Source organism: Gamsiella multidivaricata (genome assembly GCF_025024155.1).
Source record: "Gamsiella multidivaricata strain RSA 2152 chromosome Unknown BC939scaffold_11, whole genome shotgun sequence".
NCBI classification, from domain to species: domain Eukaryota; kingdom Fungi; phylum Mortierellomycota; class Mortierellomycetes; order Mortierellales; family Mortierellaceae; genus Gamsiella; species Gamsiella multidivaricata.
Window position 1 is genome coordinate 83,594 of NW_026251719.1, and position 19,810 is coordinate 103,403.

A 19,810-nucleotide genomic window follows, 5' to 3' on the forward strand; every position below is an offset into this window, starting at 1 on the left:
TTATGTCTTCGGTCTGCCTGATCAATGGACTGAACAAATTTTCACTTTGACCGGAATTTAATTCCCCTGAGCCGATCAGTACCCGCCGATACCCACCCAGATCACGCATACACGCACACCGTCCTCCCTCCTCCCCTCATCCAAAGAGCACAGCCAGACCAGGAAAGCAAATGGAGAAAAACGAAAGGAGGATCTCCAAACACTTACACTCGCTCGACGTCGATGGCTCCTGCTGTCGGTCCTGCTCCAGCTCTAAGGATATGTAATCTTCCGTTGCCGACCAGTCCAAAATTGGCAGCCGATGCCACCGCCAGCTTCTCTTCAAAAAACGGGCTCCATTGCACCTGGTAGTCAGCAACACGCAATTGAAACAATAAAGTAGATGGCAGAATAGCAGCAGCGAAGGTCAGCGAAAGGAAGCGAAGGGAAGCGAGAGAAGCGTTGTCCGCTTCGAACAAAGTAACCGAAAAAAGGTTCGTACAGCGTATCCGTTGTAGCCGGTGGTGCGATGCTTTGCGAACATGAGGAATGTATGTGCTGCAAGTCTTGTTACTGAGAACGAATTCGAATGTCACTCCTGAGGAAAAAAAGAACGGGTCGTCAAAGCTGTCCGCGGGTTGCAATCGTGCTGTGAGAGAAGATGCTGCCGTTGCAAGGGAAAGAAGGTGAAGGGTGAGGGAGAGGCGGGGAGAGGACTCATACTGCAATTAGAATAACATGTGGGTCTCGGCACGTGAGTTGACCCTGCTTCCTTTGAAGCTTGGACAAGCACCATGCCCAACGAGAAAAATATACACAACAGCTTGATTTATTTACATGAGTGAGGTTCCGCTGGCACTCCGTCTGTGCCTGTTTGCTCATTTACGACAATATCCGCAGCAACAAACGAATGTCGATCTAGTAATTCTCCAATTCTGTTTTTACACAGATATTGCCTCCGCTGCAGGTGGTTCTTCATCCTGACTACCAGACTGCAGCTGTAGTTGCCTCGGAGATAGCCCCTGATCATCACGATCCAGCGCCTCAGTAACAGCATTCTCCGCGCCTCTCGCAAAGCAAATTGCGGGTTTCTTGCTCAGCGTGACCTCTTTGTCAATCACTATGTGCTTGATGGACGATCCTGGAGCTTCATACATGACATCCAGTAGCAAAGATTCCTATTTCAATAAAGGCAATCAAGCCTTAGAAACACGTCCTGAAATAATAAGACGCATACATTCCGCGAGGCCTAACATGGAAAATGAGCCTTACCATGATTCTGCGCAAACCTCGGGCTCCTGTTTGCTTCTCGATAGCCTGGCCTGCAATGGTGTAGAGAGCCGCCTGTGAAAAATGAATCTTGATGTCGGCCAGTCCAAAAAGTCCCTGGTACTGCTTCACAAGAGAGTTACGGGGTTCTGTCAAGATGCGCACCAATGCTGCCTCATCTAGATGGTTGACTGACGCAACAACAGGCAATCTTCCAATGAATTCGGGAATCAGCCCAAACTTGATCAAATCTATATGTCATTTCCGCAAAACACAGTCAGTACACCAACACATAAGAACATAGGATAACCTAGGTCGTAATTGAGCCACCATTGCCCGGGCGCCTTACCAGTTGGGTCAACCTGCTCCAGGAGCCGGCTGACATGATCTGCGGCTCTCTTTGACGAACCAAGCTCGGACGACGGAGCTCGGACTGTCGCGTCAAAACCGATCGAGCCCTTGGAGACACGATCCATAACGATTCTCTCCAGTCCAATGAATGCACCGCTCAGGATGAACAAAATATTACTCGTATCGACCGAGTAGATTTCGCCCTTCGCCCCCGGTCCTCCACCACCAGAGCTAGGTCCACCAATGCCGGGGATGCCACCTTTGCGACCTGTATTTGATCCGTTCCAATTGGATCCATTCTTTTCCGTGACATTGACAACCGTACCCTCCAACATACGCAAAAGTGCCTGCTGGACACCTTCACCAGATACATCCTTCGAGATCGACATAGTGTCGGGACGCTTTGAAATTTTGTCAATTTCGTCAATGAACACGATTCCACACTCTGCCTTTTTGATGTTGTAATCGCAGTTCTAGAAAACGACATAGGTTGGACATGTTAACACTGAGCAGTATAGAGGATCGTATCGCATTTTAGCACACCGGGCTCACGAAACATACCTGCAATAGGCGATGAATGACCATCTCGACATCTTCGCCAACGTACCCTGCCTGTGTGAACGGGGTGGCTATGTATCGTATTAAGAGTATGATTAAAATCTAGTGAGAATTATTGTAGATCAGGCGCAAAAAATAGCACAAGAGTTAGGACATACCATCTGACATGGAGAACGGGACATTGAGAACCTTGGCTAGTGTCCGGGCTAACAAGGTCTTTCCTGACCCTGTGGGGCCCAACAAGAGAACGTTACTCTTGTCAAAAATGGTAGGCGGTGGTTTGGGTGGACCATCGGCTTTCCGCGCTTGCTCCTGCTGCTGTGATGGGGGAGATGGCGGTGGCTTCTGATAGGTATCATACGGCTGGGAGAACATCGATGGCGGATTCTGCCCATGTCCGTGTCCGCTCCCATGTCCGTTCGTCGCAGAATTGATCCAAGGTTGTCGGTGTGGGTAGTGAATGGCCTCTATTAAATTGCGGGAGTATATTGCGTGAGTTTAAGGTGTTCATTCCCGCCATTAAAGTTTCCGCATGACTGCTCCAAAATGGTTTCCCAAGTCCCATTTGAAATCTTATTCATCGCTTCCTTACGTCTTCCAGGCACATGCAGGTCAGCACTGCTATTAGTGCTGGGATCCTTGGAGTCAGGAGTCGAGTCCTGTCCAGGAGAGGTTGGGGCCGATGGTGATGACGATGGTGTAGATGGGCTGTATGGCTCGATGATCGGGTCGGGTGTGCTAGGTCCCTCACTCATCAAAACACTGGAGCTATAGTAGACGTTGGAGGATGGTGACGGTGGATTGTTCGCAACGGCTGTCAATGAATCTTGGATCTGTTGCTGGCGCAAGTTTTCGTTGACACGCGAGTAGTGATTATAGACTGCGACAGCTAGGATCTTCTTCGCCTTTTCTTGTCCTATGACATATTCGTCCAAGTGTTGAACAATCTGAAGTATAGAGCGGTGTAAGAGAGATAGCAGAAGAACAAGAGTTAACATGTGTACGTCAAATGGAGATATCCCAATGTCGCATTGCTTCGGCTATTACCATTCGTGGATTCTGGACACTGCCCATCCACTCTGAGGACTGCGATGAATTCCCGTTCTTTCTGGCAGAACCAGAGTAAGTCTCGCCAGCCCCACCACTACCACCTCCTCCACCGCCACCAGTGACATCACGCGACTGGAAGGGACTTGAGTACGGCGATTGTAATGGGTAAATGGTAGACGAAGGCATAGCTGCATGAATACTGTCACCCGACGGAGTGTCTCCTGCTGCGTAAATGAGCAATTGCGAATATGTGAGTAACCGGACTATCCAGGGTGGAAAGGGAGGGGGAGGACTCACTGGCTGCATGACTAAGGGCATCATCGGGTTAACGTACCTTTTGAGGGGTGTGATCCTGACCGACCCTTGGCAATGGCGCCCCTTACGTCCTCACCTGCCTTCTCTGATGAACGTAGCCCTGAGTTAATACTTGTGGCAGAGCTTGTTCGATCATCCCTCTTCAAAGCAGTCTGTGCCATGAGCCCTGAAGGTTCTGTGGAGCTCTGTTTCGGCTGCCTCTTTCTGGTGACTCGAGTAGTGTTGGTGGAAGCAGTCTCTGAAGCCTCGTGCGAAAGTCCTGTCGTCGCGGCTGAGGAGGAGGAGGAGGAGGGAGAAGAAGTCGAGGACGACGAGGACGAGGACGAGGACAAGGAGCTCTTGGGCGGCTGGCTTGTGTAGCGATGAACGGTCGACGAGGTGAAGAAGCGGCAGGGTAGGTCTTGACGGACGATATCACCCGTGGCATCCGTGTGGTTGCTGTGCATCCTGCCTCGTAGAATGAGACTGGCAGCCCGATAGTGATGAGGCCGTCTCAGCGCCATGGACCAATGAGCAGGACTGCCTGCTCGCATTGCAAGGACCATCATGGGTGGGAAGCAGATGTCGGAGTACGAAGTAGGGATAAGAAGGAGCAAAGTCGATAGCAGATGGCGATGAACAAGGGAAGGGAGAAGAGTGAACGGAAAGAGCAGGTCTACAGGGAAACGATAAGGAGGAAGTGGAAAGTAGAGGTGCCGCCAGAGGGGGGAGGTCCCTTTTGAGGGCGAATGCGGACTGCCTTCTGTTCCGATTCACTCATTTTGCTCGCCCATTTTGTGCAACACCGCAGCACACCACTTGTTAGAGGAAACAATTGAACAATGGTACTTCATTGTATATAACTCGAATGTATTGCTGTTATATTATTGATGAAGATGAAGACAAAAACGAAGATGCAAAAGGATGAAAGGGGTGGTTGCGGTATTATAAGCCGAATGTTTGGAGGCCTATATGCATAGGGACGTAAAGAGGACTGAGACAGAAGAGAGGCCGATATCCATCTCTTTTTTATCTTCTGCGTTTGCTGTCCTTTCGGTCACGGTCATTGCGGTCGCTCTTGCGATTCTTCCTGTCGTCCTGCTCATAATCACGCTCACGCTCACGGTTGCCACCCCGGCTCTTCCTCCGCATGATCAGCTTCTCCAGCTCACGCTTGCCCTCGCAGTTCGGGAAACTGTCGAGGTCAAAGTACGCCGGTGCAATGTCCAGCAACCACTCCGCCTTGACCTCCGTTACCGTGCGGATATAGTTCTGGTTCGTCAGCACGAATTCATTATAGATCACCCATTCAGCCGCATGGTCCAAGCACGAACTGGGGTGCAGGCGAACGACCTGGTTGTCCTTGACCGTCAAATAGTTCTTTCCTGACCTTTCCTGATGGGCAACCTGCATAAAGTATCCTGCTGCAAGGGCCTTGCGAATGCCCGTGTAGTATGGACCTCTCTCATTCTCAACAAATGGGAGCGAGACAAGGTCCAGATCGCAGCGCTCCATGTATCGCTTGAGCTGTGTCCTGACATTGTCGGCTGACTTCAGAGTACGGTAGTTACAAAAGTTGTCGTAACACCACTTTTGATCTTCGCCTGCGGTCTTGTATGCGTGGTATACATTCAGAAGAGTGAGATGGTCGCTATCCGGGTGCGAGAACTGTTTTTTAGCTTCATCTGCCAGCTTGCGCTGCTCTGGAGGACGCATAAAGACCAGTGGAACTATCATCGAACAAGAGTAAAGACGGAAAACCGTTAATGAATCATTTCCAATACATGACACCAAAGGAGGATACAATAGAACACATTGAGCAACATCATACCATTTAACAAAGAAACGATCGTCATGATCTCGTTAGAGCATCCATATTGGGGACTGACAATCAGCATCTTGGCGAGCTGAGGATCAACAGGGAAGTCAGCCATTGTGCTTCCAAGAGGGGTCAGGTTGCCGTCATCATCCAATGCGCCCAGGTAGTTCAGCAGCTCCAATGCACGCATAAGGGTCTCAGGAGCTGGAGGGTCCATGAAGTCGAAGTGGACAAGGTCATCGATTCCAAGCTTCTTGAGCTGCAACACAACCGTGCCCAAGTTACTCCTCAAAATTTCTGGGTAAGTTGTCTCGATCAGCTCCTTCATGAAGGCGTTTTCAGTGTACAATCTGAAGCACTTTCCAGGGCGCGTACGACCAGCACGACCCGAGCGCTGCTGAGCCGAGGCCTTTGAAATGGGCGAGACCAACAGGGACTCGACACGAATACGAGGGTTGTACACCTTCTGCTTGGAGAAGCCGGGATCAATGACATAGACGATACCGTCGATGGTCAAGGACGTCTCAGCAATATTGGTCGAAACAACGACCTTGCGTCCTGGCCGTCCTCCAGGAGTCTTTGGTGGCGGCGCATCATCATAGATCCTTTTTTGTGCCTGTGGGGGTAATGTCGAATACAGCGGCAACACCTTGATAGGACCAGCATCAGGCATCTGATCTGCCTCTTGCTTGATCTTCCGGCACGCGTCCTCAATCTCCTCCTCTCCTGTCAAGAACAGCAAAATATCGCCGGCATCGTCGTTGCGGTGGATCTGAAGAGCAGTGAAGATGGCAGCCTCCAGGTAATCGCTTTCGGGCTCAGGTGTGTAGTAAATCTCGACAGGGAAGGTACGACCGGGAACACTCATCAATGGCGCGTCATCGAAATACTTCTGGAATTTTCCAGCATCAAGCGTCGCAGACATGACTACAACTTTCAGATCTCGTCTCTTCTTGATGATCTCCTTCATCAATCCCATCAGAATATCGGTCGAAAGTGTGCGATCGTGGGCCTCGTCCAAAATGATAGCGGAGTAGCGCGACAACAATGGATCGTTCATAGCCTCTCTCAGCAGCATACCGTCGGTCATATATCTATCAACATTGAAGTCAACAACTGCGGGTTTAACAACATGTGCGTATTTTTAAACAAAATTTAAAAAAATACTGCGGCGAAAATAAATCTTACTGGAGCATGGTCTTTTCACTTGTGCAGTCCTCAAAACGAATGTTGTAGCCGACTTCCTGACCCATGACTACATCCATTTCCTCGGCGACACGCTGTGCAACAGACATGGCGGCAAGACGACGAGGCTGCGTACATGCGATCTTCTTGCCTTTGAACGCTGGCAGATCGTCGAATACCATGAATTGGGGAATCCTATGAGTTTTCGGAAAGAGATCGCCAGTTAGTCAATCGATAGAGGACGGATAGAGACCAATTGAGCGATGCAGAAAAGCAGCCGTAACCTACTGAGTGGTCTTTCCAGATCCAGTCTCTCCAACCAAGATAACGACCTGGTTGTTCTGCACAAGATCCAAAAACTCCTTGCGATGTTTGTTGACTGGCAGCTTGCGACGGCCGGCGAGAATCTTGCGGTATTTTTCGCTGAAGGGCTTGTCAGTGAATGGGTTGGTGGCACCTTCCTCTGCAGCCTCGCCCTGTTCGGCAGTAGTTGCGCCAATGACAAAGTTGTATAAGGGATGGTTGGGGGTAAGGCCATGTTGGTTCTTTCCTGAAGCGCCGCCAACGAGTCGCTCGCTGGGAGGAAGGTGAGCGAGATAGGGATTCTCCATTGGAGCGTCAGTCTCCTTATCGGCCTTGGACCGCTTCTGCGACTTGGATTCAGACATGGCAAAGTGGATCCCTGTAGATAGATGGAGAAAGGAGATGGGTGAACGAACTGAGAGAGCTTGAAAAAAAAAAACTAAAAACATAGCAAGATGGCAGTCAGAGTAGCCCTTAAGCTATCGATCCCACACCCAGTTTTGAATATGATTCGCTGGAAGCCGATATCCAATGAGATACGAGATCCGAGGGCCTTGAAGGCAAGCGAGGGAACTTTTCATCTCGTTTTCCATCACTCTCCTCTTCCTTCTTCTGAACACCATGTCGAGCCAGCCTCTGTATTACGCTGTGGGCTTTGGCGTCTTTCTGGTTGCCCTCCTGTTCTGCTATGTACGCTTTATACAAATGTGACCCCTTCAACGGTTCCTGTCAGTCATCAAAGTCGGTACCCTCACACAATACCTGTCGTTTATTCTCTAGGCCTACGATCTAAGCAACAGCTACATTTACTATCCATTGGCGGTGCTCCTCGGATACAACATTTCCATGAAGCTCATCAACTATTTCATGCCGACTGCATTTGATCCTCCACCACCCCCTGCTCCCACGACCCGTCAGGGAAAGAAAAAGGCAGCCAAAGAAGCTGAGGCATTGGCGAAGCGCAACGAAAAACTTGCAAGGAAGGAGGCGGATGCTGAACGGAAGGCTACTGAGGCACGGGAAAGAGACTAAAAGAAGGAATGGAGGTGCATATGGAACAACACTGTCTTCTTTTTAGACGCCACACTCCTTTTACGATCGACTCCTGCATATCTTATGTACTCGTACTGGCATGCTGGCACTCATAGAAACCTGATTTGGGCAACAGCTGTATTCTAATATAGTCTATACATGGACGCGTCGCAGCCTCGCTATTTAATGGAAAACGTGTTTTCGATGAATAAATTAATAGAACGCCTTCTCGCAGAACTAGCATACTACGTGAATCGATACCTCAGACCTCGGTTACAATCCCCCCAAGACCGATACTGTGATGATCATTGTCGCGATATCTGCTCATTTTCTGGGAACGTTTTATAAACTTCAATGCGTCAGCAGAGTACAAGAAGAGATTATGGTCAGGAACCAAGGTGTACCAGTTCTCTTATACAGGACATTGCATTAACCTTAAATGTGTGCCTGAGCCAAAAAAAAAAAAGAGGGGGTACCAAGGGGCGGCAAGGAGTCACAGCGAGAGTGAGGGAAGACCCAGGGAAGATGATTCTGCGTAACTTCTCTGATGCTCGGTCTTTGCTATCATCATTTCGGGATGAAAGATTGATAGTAGCGCTCGTCGTCATATCACAAAAACCCTGAAGCCAGTAGATACACTATTTCAGAAACGACCCGCATATTGGATTGAGGTAAATATCAAGCTATCAAGCACTTCGGTAAATAAATGAACCATCTGGTGCAATCTGGTCAGGATTGCGTGAACATGGATCAAATGAAATTCTCGAGGAGAATATAACGGTCAATCTAAGAGAGTCGCCACGTTTGAGTGGAGTAGGCGAAATATTGGACATCAAGATACACAAGGGCCCCTTCTTAGACCTGGACCTACTACGGCTTCAGGGATCCTCAGTCGTAGGCGGTGTAGTAAGTGCACCACAAAAAAACACTTGATTAGGTGCAAAATCTAATCGAAACGCGTCAGTTCTGTCCCACCCCTGAGATCGCATCTCGTGCAGAATGCATCGGGTTGATAGAGATACATCTTCGAGCATCGCAGAGTGGATCGGGTCGATGGAGAGCAGTATCGCCTTCATCCGAGCACTCTTTTCAAAGAAGTTCGATACGCCCAATTTATTACCAATTTAATAGACAACTGCCGACCTTTCCATATTTGAGCGCTCTGAGCTTTATTATTCTCTCGAGCACTCAAACATGCAGCTGTTCTGAAGGAGGAAGAAAAGGCGAGCTTCGGTTTCATCTCACTTCAGAGATGCTGCCGACTCCTGAATATACGATACACTGCAGCAACAATAATAAAGGCTTTCAGTTCTTACTGCTCGCATAGCCCTAGAGAACACTTGTATTTTATGCAATCCCTATTTTCCTGCCGACAAGCTTTTGTTGTTGTTGTGGGGTCCTCAATAGGTCCCAGCTTTGTTATGAACAAACCATCTATCCCGCGCTGGGAATCAAAACCATCCAAGCGATGTTTACTTTTTTAGTTGACCAAGCCAAACCAAGGTTCATAAGTTCTCGAGGAGGAAGCGCGCCTTCCGAAGATTCTTGTTTGTTCGATATTCTGTTATGCAAAATGGCGAGAAGTGTCTTCTGTGTCAGGAGCAGCATACTATGAAGACGATGGGACGTCTTTTTGAGTTGTAGCACGTATAACGGGCGAGTACTCCATGAGAATAAAGCAGTTTCGTTTATGGCCGATGCAAAGAATCCGCGTCGGTTCATCAAGTACTTAGTAATTAATGTTGAAAAAAAACAACAAGATGAGGGTATCCATGGGCAAATATTACATGTTGCGTCTCTCCTTCTTCCTCGCTTATTCCTTTTCCCTCATTCCATGAAATGCAGTACTATGTAAAATCGAGGTAGGCCAAACTAAAGAAACACCTTTCTACTTCATCTCTGTCCTCGGTCGGCATGCCGCGTCAGCAAGAGTAGCTTGATTCAGGATACGGCAACGTTCCTGGAGCAATGAAGAAACGCAAAAAGTAGGATAGTATCTCTTCCGCGGCTGATGATTGGCGTAAAGGCATTCTAGAAACGATCAGGTCATCCTGCCTGCACGCTACAATGCATGTGCAGTCTCGTATGTCCGTCACTGTTTGTTTGCGGAAACCAAGAATGCGAGGAAAGGCCAAGCGGCCGGCAAGGAGATAGTGGACGACATGGCCGACGTGGTGCGCTGTTCTAATGGACTTGACTCTGCCATGGAACTGTCGAACCAGGCATGGTAATGCATTTTTTTTTCTTCTGGCGCATTAGACATCAAACAAAAAGCAGGAGATGACAGACGATTCAAATGGCGATAGATAATTCAAGCTTTAGGAGCACCGCTTCCACGCAAAAGAAACAGCATGTCGTGGAAAGAACAGTAGCTGATAGCTTAAAAAAAGGCCTTAAGTAAACAACAATGTGAGAAGATAAGAGACTACGAGTGAACCAATCTGGTCAGAGCGCATGGGGCCATCGCAGGTTATCAATCTTAGAGTCCTTCACGTTCCTACGGAACTAGATACTAGTCCGTCGCCTTTTGCGTGGCCGACTGCCTGAGCACGGCCAGAGACGACACTCCCTTTCCCCCCCCCTATTCGGAACATGATTGCATGGTATGCGCCACCTCCCACGTGGGTTGTATCTGATGGAGATAGTAGCCCTCATGGCGACTGTCCCTCCCTGTAAGCAAACCGCTTGAAGCGACGATCGTTTTCCGTCATATCAAAGTGAAACTTGCTGCGATGTACTCATTTGTAAACGATATCAAATCATACTAGAAATGAGGATGGTAGGTTGAGCGAGATACACTGCATGCATCATTGTCTTTGCTTGCAGACAATGATGATGCTTGGGGGAGGGGGTGGGAACGAGTCAGGTCCTCTGCAATTTGAAAATGGATATAGTTCTTGATTGTCGCCTAGGAAGCAGCATCGCTGATGGACTTGCAGTTGTTCATGACCTTAACAGAAAGCAGCAGAAAACCTGCAGGAATATGTAAAAGACGAAGGCATGCTGATTAGCAGTTCTCTTCATCCGCGCTCTACGCCCTAGCGCGCGGCGGCGCAACGATGAGCAGCACATCGATAGTTTTTGGTCTGTAGTACAATATATTTACTCGTGCTTGAATAGGCGACATGCGGTTAAAGGACGCGTTTGTGTGACAGGAAGTTGCTACCTCCTTTTTAGGTGTCGCCATTTGGCCTCATTCAGCTCCATGGATCTTCTACGACGACAATCATGACGATGTCTGCACGTGTGGCATGGGTATGATCGTAGGTTCATACCATACCCTGCTTGCTCGCGTAGGTCGCGACTTCATCATCGCCTGGTACTATGTTTCTGTCGCCTATACATATATTCGTACTTCACGATGTGTCTGTCGACATCTATCCTTATTATTCCCGTCAGAGGGAGACCGTGAGACAGCAGCACAATGTGGGTTAACTTGTTATTGTTTGCTTGAGCCTGGTCCGGGTCACTTACATGCGTGTTCGTAACAGACGATCATGCTATGCAGGCAAGGACGAGTGTTTGTTTATGACTCGGCGGCATAAAGCAGATGGCAGGGGCGACATCTGAGGAACGGATACTTGCTACTAGGGGGCTGAGGGATAGAGGGGGAGGAGACATCAAAGCCAGGAGAGTGCATAGCAGAGAGAGAGCGAATTGCAGTTAGTGCGTTACCGCCATCATTGAGCTTGTTTTTTTTAGGCGTCCCTTGGTGTCATACTCCTGCATAGCATACTGTCCACTTCCTCAACTCTTCGTTTTCTACCCACCATTGCAATCCACGTGCAGAGAATCAAGAAAAAAAAATAGAACAGCAGATCTCCGTCACGCAGCTGTGTTTTTTGCCCCAACCATACGCCATCAAGACTGAGCCGTGCAGCTCAAGCATCTTTTCACTCTCGTGACAGCCTTGTCTTAATGTACATTAGTGTATCACGCACTCAAGTTGTACCCTTTCATCCGCCTTGAAGCACCGGGCATATGGTCAAGAGTCGGTACTGCACGTAAGTAGGGCTCCTAAGCTGCCTACTGTTTACGCTCTCTACTAATGTCGGAGGATCTGTGCATGCATCCTTCAGACCTGTTGCTCCACAATGATCATGGGCGCGCCATTGTGTCGATGCAGGCGGACTTTGAGTAAAGATACCATACAATGAAACAAACTATTGATAATCCTTGTAATGGAGTTGAGCCATTTGCGAACAAAGACAGGATATGGCTCCGCTTTCGAAAGGAGTGATGCACTACTGGGGGAGTTTTTTAACCGCAGTTCGTTGAGCCCTTGAGCAACATGAACAAGGCGCCGGGCGCCAGGGCATCCTGAAAATAATACGTGCGACTCAGGAACGGTACCGAAGCTCTTCGAATTAAGGAAATGGACCATCTGCACTCGAGAAGCCATTTTACTCTACGTCAAATGTCGCCATGCTTTTGTCTTTCTCCTCGATAAGGATTGAGAGCGTGATAATGGAACACGATCTTTGGTGGTCACCCGCACTCCAACATGATGGCCTGGCAATATAGCACAGTTTTCATTTCAACTGCTTCTTCAAAGAAGCCATCGGGACAGAAAAAAAAAGGGGGTGAATCGAGAACACAGCGTACGTGTCCATATAAGGACAGTGCCTACAGACTACAGTTCCTTGTTCTTGCAATTTCGTTACATTAGCTTCAAGTTGCTGGATAAAGACGCGTGTGCTTCGGTGGTGAATTGGCCGCTGCAGACCTAGCACACTCCTTTTCTCCATTTGCAGTCCCTAACGATGTTGCTTCAGCTAGTGGAATTGGGAAGGATTCTATCCCCTATATGGAGCGGCTTCAATCCTTAGTCTATGGAGCTCTCATGTACTTATAGTCCCTTCTCTTCTGATTTATTCTTAATGTATGCTTCCTACGTGGGCGGCCATTCATGGCTGCCGTTGACGGATGAGTTCTCGCAAGGAGAGATAGAATCCTATCTTTTTTTTAGAGCCTCGAATTAATTTTTTGAGGCGGAATTTCTTCAGCTTAAGACGACCTCATTAATCCAGACCATCCGTAGGTCTACTCCGCTTCGCGAGGCCCCTTTTCTACTGCCGAGATAGCGCGCTTTTTTTTTTTTTTTTTTTTTGAAAAGGAGCCCTGATCCCAGCAAATCTGTTCGTAGAAGCTATCCACAAGCAGATATTAACACTCGGCAGATTCCGCCCTTGTTTCCGCGTTCGCTTTTGAGCTGTTTTGGACACAGATGAGAACGACGTTGTCAACAGAGCTGTTTCTTTGACTAAAATTAGGGTTCCACAGCACAATAGCCTAGCCTTTGCTTTGCGCCTTAACCCCTGATCAAGACCCACCTGTAAGAATGAAATTTACCCCTTCGTACTTTATTTACTTGACTTGAGGTAACGGCTTTCACTTGTTCGGTCCCCTTCCTCCCTCTTTCTTTCTTTCTGGATCCTGTCCCTCTGAAATGCAATACAAGGGGGTGGGGGAGAGAGAGTAGTACACGGAGAGGCCAGGACACGAGCGACACCTATTCTCATCGCTCCCTCTTTTTGTGCGTCCTTTTTTCACACCCTCCTTTCTATCCAACCATGCTCGCGCGGCTCTCTCCTTCGGGGCGCTTCTCTGGCGCCGCTTCTTTGCAGCAGGACACCATAGATTAACTTGTTTCCATCGACTCAATTGATTTGGTCTTCTATACTGCGATCAGCTCCTCGGCTCTTACAAAGACAAACAGCTGTCTCCTATTCAATGCAATAGAATACCCTCCTCGTTCGTTTATTATCCACTGCATTTACTGCATTCGCTGTATCGAAAAGGCACACGCTTGAAAAATGGGGTAGTAGGCGAGTAACATCCCTCGTGTCCCTCTGGCGATCGTATAAATGCTGGCGTATTCCTCTTCCTTTCTTCCTTTTTCTCCTCTTTCTCCACTCAGCAAACACATTCCTCATCTTCAGATCCACAGTGACCAAGACTTTTCGCTATCTACCGCTGTTTTTACTAGCACTACTTCAAAATTTAACGCGTCAACCCTAGATCTCATACCGAACCACATCTATCCAGTAGTTTCTTGCCATCCATTCTCTTGATCCCCAAGTCATACACCAGGGATTCGTTTCTTTCCATCCTACAAACCTCAACGTCGTGTTTAAAGAGGCAGAAAAAAATGTCCAACCTCGTGCACGCTTCTGTTGGCATGGTCGTACCAACCTTTGTCGAGGTCCCTGCCATCATCAAGAAAGCAACAGCACCCTCAGTTCAAGTCAAGACCCTCTCGTTGAAGGATTTCCATAACCAGGAAACGCGGCCAAAGTTTCTTCAGGAGATGCGTGAGTCCCTGATGAGGATTGGCACGTTTTACATAAAAGATCATGGCATCGCTGCCAATATGACTACAGACGCCATGAAGGCCGTGCAAGAATACTTTGCACTGCCTTTAGAGGAGAAGAAGAAGATGTTGATTGGAAACAGCAGACACTTCCGCGGGTACAAGTTGCTGGGTACGTTTCATCGTAATATGTCTCCACTGGACACAAAAGGTCGTTTTCTTCAATGGCTTATGCAGCATGCAAGGCTCCTTGTACCCAGCATGTTTGATGGGGTTATCTCCTTCATTTCTCCTTGGTAGCGCGTTTCTACCGTTTACCATTTATAGCAGACCACTAATCGCACGCATTCTTCCCTCCTCCCTGAACATTTTGCTTGTCCACAGGTGATGAGTTCACGAACGACCAGCTAGACCACCGAGAGCAGCTCCAATTCGGTCCCGAGCAGGCTCCCATCGTGACCTTCAAGCCTTCCGTCTCTCCAGACTACGAAGGGCTTCAAGGACCCAACCAATGGCCAGCCTCGACCGTGGCACTCTTACCCCATTTCAAGCCCTGCGTCCTCGAATTCATGAACCAGCTCGAGACGCTATCTCAGCAATTGATGGAGGCCATTGGGCTGTCTCTGGGGTTGAGGAGTTCGTTTTTCCGCGACCTTTTTGGCCAGACCCCATACTACCGCTTGAAATGCGCAAGGTATCCTTCAGTCAAGAAGGGGAACACGATCGGATGTGGGGCCCACAAGGACACTGGTTTCCTGACCCTCCTTTTTCAGGACATGGTCGGCGGTCTGCAAGGCCAGGACCCCCTGACGGGTCAATGGATGGACACGAAACCTATTCCCGGGACAATGATTGTCACGATGGGCGAGGCGATCGAAAAGTTGACCGGTGGATTGTATCATGCCACAGTTCACAGGGTGTTGAACAACACGTCGGGCCAAGACCGGTATAGCATTCCCTTTTTCTTCGATCCTTCTTTGGACGCACAGATCGCTTGTAGGATCGAGGGCTTGGACACGAGCGCACAACTCGACTTTGTTACGAAGGCCGGGGAGAACAAGATCGATGAGCTGGTACATGGCTTGGGTATCACCACGCTCGAATCGTCAGAGCCAACAGAGACGTGGAGCAATGGTGCTCATGTCTTTGAGACTGTACATCGCTGCCATCCTGAGGTCTATTCGCGGTGGTACACTTGTGAGTTGTGAAAGAGCACAGCCCCCAAGGCCGATCTTTATTCCAATTCGGGCGATCCATACCCAGTTTTGCATTACCCCTCAAAAATTAAATAAAACATAGCTGCTATTACCATTCGCTTTTTTCTTCCGCCCAAGTATTCTAATAATATTGTTTTTTTCGTGCAACGGAGCGCGCCTTCATGGCATCAACATTGCTGCTGGCCTAATTGCTATTTACATAAGGATCCATATACTGCAGATCGCGTTGATGCATTCCTTTGCCCATATCCTGCAGATCGTATTGACGTGTTCCTTCGACCCCAAACAATGTGCTGATAAAAAACGAGCCTTGTTTGCAAAAGCAAACCATGAAAACCGAAAGCTGGTCTTTATTTCGGACAATTTCACAGGTTTGCAGGAATGATTGACAGACACCACCACTACCACAGAACGCATGGTTACAAAAAAGAAGACCGTTTTTTTGTTTAAGCCTTGAAGCCGCGGGAGGCACGGCGACCACGGGCCTTCTCGAACTTGCGACCCTTGCTCTGGACATAGGGCTTGGCGTGCTTGCCGGGACCCATGCCAAAATGCTTAACGGCCTCACGGGTGTTCTTCTTGCCACGGAGCAAGACAGTGTTGGCACCGGTGGGGGCACGGAGGGCGAGCTGATCAAAGGTGATGACCTCACCGCCAGCCTTCAAGACGCGGGCCTTGGCGGTCTTGGTGATGCGCAAGCAGGCAATCGACAACTTGGGAACCTCGAGGAAGCGGACATCATCAGTGACGGTGCCAACAACGACGGCGGTCTTACCCTCCTTGCCAGCCAGGTTACGAGCAATGCGGGAAACCGACATAGGGGGGCGGTTGACACGCGACATAAAGAGACGCTTCAAGACGACCTTGTTGAAGGAAGAGTCCGTACGGCGGGCGAGGAATCTGTAGAGCTGTCAGCATTAGAGACAAATAAACAAACAGTAGCGGTGAGTTTTCAGCATCCTTTGTTTGGTCGAAAGCGTAGCCCTTCTTAGGGAACTTGATGTCATTATTCTTCTAAAGATATTGGCTTTGATGCTCCTGCTGCAGATAGTGTGTAGTCCAAGTGTTGCGCGAAGGTTCACTGATGCAATCTGGAGACATCAGATTCTTAAAGGCCCTTCAAGCACTTTTGTGATTCATTCCGCCATGCTTTGAATCCAGAACTGGTCCACTTTCGAGTTGCCTCTTATCACCCTGACTTCACTCCAAAGCTTCCATATAAGGCGAGTAGGGACGACAATGGCACGTAGACGTAGAGTCAGCGTTGAAATGACTGTATTCCTCAGTGTGCTGCCCGTGTTGAAGGCGGCGTATAACGAACAGCGGTTGTTTGACTGAGATAAAAGTGGTTGCTGAATCATGTTTCGTGTTGCAGACCGTGTTGTAAGTCTGGTTGTCCCTGTGTTTCCTGGCCATTGTATCCGGGCATCCATGCATACCTTGACAAGCAACAACAGGTAGACATCCTCGGACTTGGGAGCCTGACGGTTCTTGTTGCGAACGTGGTGCTTCTTAATGTCAATACCCTATTGAAATAAGTATCAAAAGAACTGGTTAGTGTGCAAGATCAAAGGTCCATCATTGTCTTGGGTTCGATGGAAGGATTCCTTGGTCCTTGTCCTTTGGTGCTACTGTTGGAAAGGTTCAGAGCGAAAGGCGATCGGATTCCAGATCGTTAAGTGGACCAGTGGTGTCATCCTCTCCTTTACACTGATAGGAGAAAAAGAAAGGCAGAGTCGAGATAAGGGAGCTGATGTGGGTGGTTGCATCCTGTCCTAGATCTCATTCATTACTGCGAGTCGCATCCTGTATTCCTGCTTTGTAAACCTTTATACATAGTTGATTCAAAGGAAAACCTTCTTCTACCATCGACTTCCAGCTGAATGATGGTGGACACTGATGAGATTTTCGTCCAAAAGTGGCAAAGTCGAGCAATTGATGTGCAACAAGGTGCTCCCGTATGATACCGATCCTTGATCCTGTATCGCACCCCGATGAACGAGCAATGACAACGATATATCGATCGATGGATCACTGATGCCGGGAGTCGCATTGGATGTCGATAATGGGTTTTCTGGAATGTGTGTATCCGCTCTCTTCTCGTTCGTGACTTCTAACCATTTTTGTAAAGATTTAAAGCAAAGAGGGGGTTCGTCAAGTCCGCACAGGCAACACTCACATATTGAACGGACTTTTCAGCAGGCTACACTGAAATGAACCTTAGCCCTTAAGGCGGGCGAGAGATCTTTGTATACATCTCTTCACATTGGCACCAACACTTTTTTTTTACTCATCTTGCGCTGCTACCCTGTTTCCCCTGTATTCACTTTTCGATATGCCCACTGATTGAGACTAATAGACTTTACGAGAATAAAGCTGAAGCGTTTAGTTGCACAGTTGATATGGTGCGAAGTAACTGGTCCTTGTCGCATGCTGCTGTCTTCCTCTGGCCCACAATTTCACGTACTCTCGCGTTCACTCTTCTCCCAAAAGATAACACAACATAATGCTCCTTCAGGTGTATCCATGAATATCGTTTTCATGTCTGCGTATAAGTTGAGCAAAGATTAAACCAAGCGATCCCTCTGAAAGTGCCCTGACGTGTTGACTGTTCAACGCTCGCTGTGCATTTGGGTATGGACCATTCTGTGAGTAAAGATTGGTGTTGAAAAGGGATCGCACACCCCATTGAGAGTAGCATACAACACATCTAGTACTTAATAAACAAACTGCCAATTAGTATCATGAAGTCATTTGCCGTCGACTGTGCCCAAGTAGTGGCTTTGGACTGAACGACCTGTTCTATTTCAATCGCAGCGGTATCTTGGGGCGCTGACTTGATCGATCCTTTTCTCTTCTCATCCTTACATTCACTACCCTTACACTTACACATCATGGCACCAAAAAAGGAAAACAGCAAAGGTGCGACACGAATGGTTGCGAGCTTTGTTTTATGAATGTCTAGCATGCCGTCTTGAATGTAGCGCAGCTTCGAAACTGATCTTGGTTTATTTTAACTCGTGGCGCAACTCGTGTAGTGGCGGCTGCCAACGAGCGCAAGGCCGCAGCCCAAAACCAGAAGAACGCCAAGAAAGCTGTTGAACAAGAATCTGCCGAAGCTGCCGAGTGGTCAAAGGGCTCCAAGGCCAACAAGAAGGAAGCTGAGGAACAAAAGAGAGTACGTTTCTTCAAGTCGTTTTTGAAACATGACACGGATACGATCGATTGTCATGCGGCAGCCGGTTGTATTCGCATTCACACAATTAGTGCATGAGCTCATGATGTCAATCTATTTGATGGATCTTTCTTTGAATAGCAAGAGCTATTGGCCAAGAAGCGCGAGGCCCAGCGTGCCCTTGAGGAGGAGGAGAAGACTCTGAAGAGCAAGCCAAGCAAGCCCGTCAAGGGAGAGGAGGTAAGTCATCTTTGGGGACCCAGTTTTGAGCGCTGCAGGACCCTGACGGTCTTTTTTTCACGTCGAACAATTGATTCTAAACCTTTTGCATGTCTCTATGGCTTTCGATCCTAATATGATCTAGAAAAAAGCAGTGAAGAAGGCCCAGAAGGTCGAGGCATTCTCGAGCGAGACCAAGCCTGTGGAAGAGTTTTCTGCCTCGAACATTGATGATGCTCTTGACCTCCTAACGCTCACTGGACCCTCGACTGGCGGTTCTGGACAAGCACCCATTACCACCGGCAAGGGCAAGGATGTTGATCGTCATCCAGAGCGTCGTTTCAAGGTACGGAACATCATTTTGTTTGCGATTTGAAAATTCTAGATGGCGCAAGGGTATAAATGCTGACTTTGAATATGGGTTGTGATGATCATTAGGCTGCATTCGCTGCATACGTAGAGCGCGAGATGCCCATTTTGAAGAAGGAGCATCCTGGACTGAGACAGAACCAGATGCAGGATATGCTGTACAAGCAATTTCAGAAGTCGCCCGAAAACCCGTTCAACCAGGCCAACGTTCTTGCCTATGATGCCAACAAGGAGGAGGAGCGTGCGCATGTTGAGGATCGCAGACAGGGTATTGCTAGCCGCTTGAAGGCGTAAAGCAACGAACCAATGAAGGCGTTGTTTTTTCAACACCAAGGATAGATGCCGCAGTAAGACTTGACTAAGAATTGCACACAGGAGGGTCATTGTTGGGCGATATAATCATACAATTAAAGTAGAGAAACAAGAAGAGGATTTTTGAAGACACAGAAAATGCATTACATCGTACAATATGAACGCTCATATGAATAATGGTTTATTCTGGCAATATGAAGGTATGAAAGTAAGTAAAAGACGTATTTAGACTGTAGCTTCGAACTTGCAATGAGCTCTTTCCTTTAGACAACGACTTATACAGATTCCAGGTTAGAAAGAGCCAACTTGGCGATGCACTCTTCAGTCTTTCACTTGTCTCCGCTATAACCTTGCCCTGAGTCGTC

At 48.3% G+C, this 19,810-nt stretch overlaps 6 protein-coding genes across 6 annotated transcripts; 3 read left to right on the forward strand and 3 right to left on the reverse strand.

Moving 5' to 3' along the window:
* Positions 1 to 790: 790 nt before the first annotated feature.
* On the reverse strand, positions 791 to 4,204 carry BC939DRAFT_441596 (P-loop containing nucleoside triphosphate hydrolase protein). The gene is made up of 8 exons (XM_051554261.1): positions 3,542 to 4,204; positions 3,205 to 3,428; positions 2,750 to 3,104; positions 2,316 to 2,624; positions 2,161 to 2,228; positions 1,598 to 2,072; positions 1,252 to 1,499; positions 791 to 1,157 (listed from the first exon to the last, which is right to left on the reverse strand). The coding sequence occupies exons 1-8, from the start codon at positions 4,068 to 4,070 to the stop codon at positions 921 to 923; spliced, it is 2,445 nt and encodes an 814-aa protein (XP_051415416.1). The 5' UTR covers positions 4,071 to 4,204; the 3' UTR covers positions 791 to 920.
* A 326-nt stretch (positions 4,205 to 4,530) lies between these two features.
* On the reverse strand, positions 4,531 to 7,116 carry BC939DRAFT_393694 (P-loop containing nucleoside triphosphate hydrolase protein; the record flags this gene model as incomplete). Its single annotated transcript, XM_051552103.1, has 4 exons — positions 4,531 to 5,231; positions 5,333 to 6,414; positions 6,509 to 6,700; positions 6,794 to 7,116. 4 exons carry the CDS (start codon positions 7,114 to 7,116, stop codon positions 4,531 to 4,533), a joined length of 2,298 nt encoding a protein of 765 aa, XP_051415417.1.
* Positions 7,117 to 7,402: 286 nt separating this feature from the next.
* On the forward strand, positions 7,403 to 8,131 carry BC939DRAFT_441601 (uncharacterized protein; the record flags this gene model as incomplete). The annotated part of the gene is made up of 2 exons (XM_051554262.1): positions 7,403 to 7,498; positions 7,589 to 8,131. Coding segments are annotated over 2 exons (348 nt in total), but the record flags the coding sequence as incomplete, so codon positions are not given.
* A 5,432-nt stretch (positions 8,132 to 13,563) lies between these two features.
* BC939DRAFT_490370 (uncharacterized protein) lies at positions 13,564 to 15,454 on the forward strand. Its single transcript, XM_051559447.1, has 2 exons — positions 13,564 to 14,325; positions 14,538 to 15,454. Exons 1-2 carry the CDS (start codon positions 13,992 to 13,994, stop codon positions 15,359 to 15,361), a joined length of 1,158 nt encoding a protein of 385 aa, XP_051415419.1. The 5' UTR covers positions 13,564 to 13,991; the 3' UTR covers positions 15,362 to 15,454.
* BC939DRAFT_441604 (large subunit ribosomal protein L18e) lies at positions 15,432 to 17,527 on the reverse strand. Its single transcript, XM_051554263.1, has 3 exons — positions 17,489 to 17,527; positions 16,810 to 16,896; positions 15,432 to 16,278 (listed from the first exon to the last, which is right to left on the reverse strand). Exons 1-3 carry the CDS (start codon positions 17,489 to 17,491, stop codon positions 15,817 to 15,819), a joined length of 552 nt encoding a protein of 183 aa, XP_051415420.1. The 5' UTR covers positions 17,492 to 17,527; the 3' UTR covers positions 15,432 to 15,816.
* Positions 17,528 to 18,209: 682 nt separating this feature from the next.
* BC939DRAFT_441609 (uncharacterized protein) lies at positions 18,210 to 19,664 on the forward strand. The gene is made up of 5 exons (XM_051554264.1): positions 18,210 to 18,292; positions 18,409 to 18,548; positions 18,687 to 18,785; positions 18,910 to 19,110; positions 19,203 to 19,664. The coding sequence occupies exons 1-5, from the start codon at positions 18,265 to 18,267 to the stop codon at positions 19,425 to 19,427; spliced, it is 693 nt and encodes a 230-aa protein (XP_051415421.1). The 5' UTR covers positions 18,210 to 18,264; the 3' UTR covers positions 19,428 to 19,664.
* Positions 19,665 to 19,810: the final 146 nt, after the last annotated feature.

What these genes read in the sequence shown, in the direction of transcription:
- BC939DRAFT_490370 (XM_051559447.1), top strand. Translation starts at nt 13,992, where the DNA reads ATGTCCAACCTCGTGCACGCTTCTGTTGGCATGGTCGTACCAACCTTT. An exon ending in CCGCGGGTACAAGTTGCTGG is followed by an intron (nt 14,326 to 14,537) that starts GTACGTTTCATC and finishes GCTTGTCCACAG; the next exon opens with GTGATGAGTTCACGAACGAC.
- BC939DRAFT_441596 (XM_051554261.1), bottom strand. Translation starts at nt 4,070, where the DNA reads ATGATGGTCCTTGCAATGCGAGCAGGCAGTCCTGCTCATTGGTCCATG. An exon ending in GTGTCCAGAATCCACGAATG is followed by an intron (nt 3,105 to 3,204) that starts GTAATAGCCGAA and finishes TCTATACTTCAG; the next exon opens with ATTGTTCAACACTTGGACGA. An exon ending in CCTGCATGTGCCTGGAAGAC is followed by an intron (nt 2,625 to 2,749) that starts GTAAGGAAGCGA and finishes GCAATTTAATAG; the next exon opens with AGGCCATTCACTACCCACAC.
- BC939DRAFT_441604 (XM_051554263.1), bottom strand. An exon ending in ACCTGTTGTTGCTTGTCAAG is followed by an intron (nt 16,279 to 16,809) that starts GTATGCATGGAT and finishes TAATGCTGACAG; the next exon opens with CTCTACAGATTCCTCGCCCG.
- BC939DRAFT_441609 (XM_051554264.1), top strand. Translation starts at nt 18,265, where the DNA reads ATGGCACCAAAAAAGGAAAACAGCAAAG. An exon ending in AAGCTGAGGAACAAAAGAGA is followed by an intron (nt 18,549 to 18,686) that starts GTACGTTTCTTC and finishes TTCTTTGAATAG; the next exon opens with CAAGAGCTATTGGCCAAGAA. An exon ending in AGCCCGTCAAGGGAGAGGAG is followed by an intron (nt 18,786 to 18,909) that starts GTAAGTCATCTT and finishes AATATGATCTAG; the next exon opens with AAAAAAGCAGTGAAGAAGGC.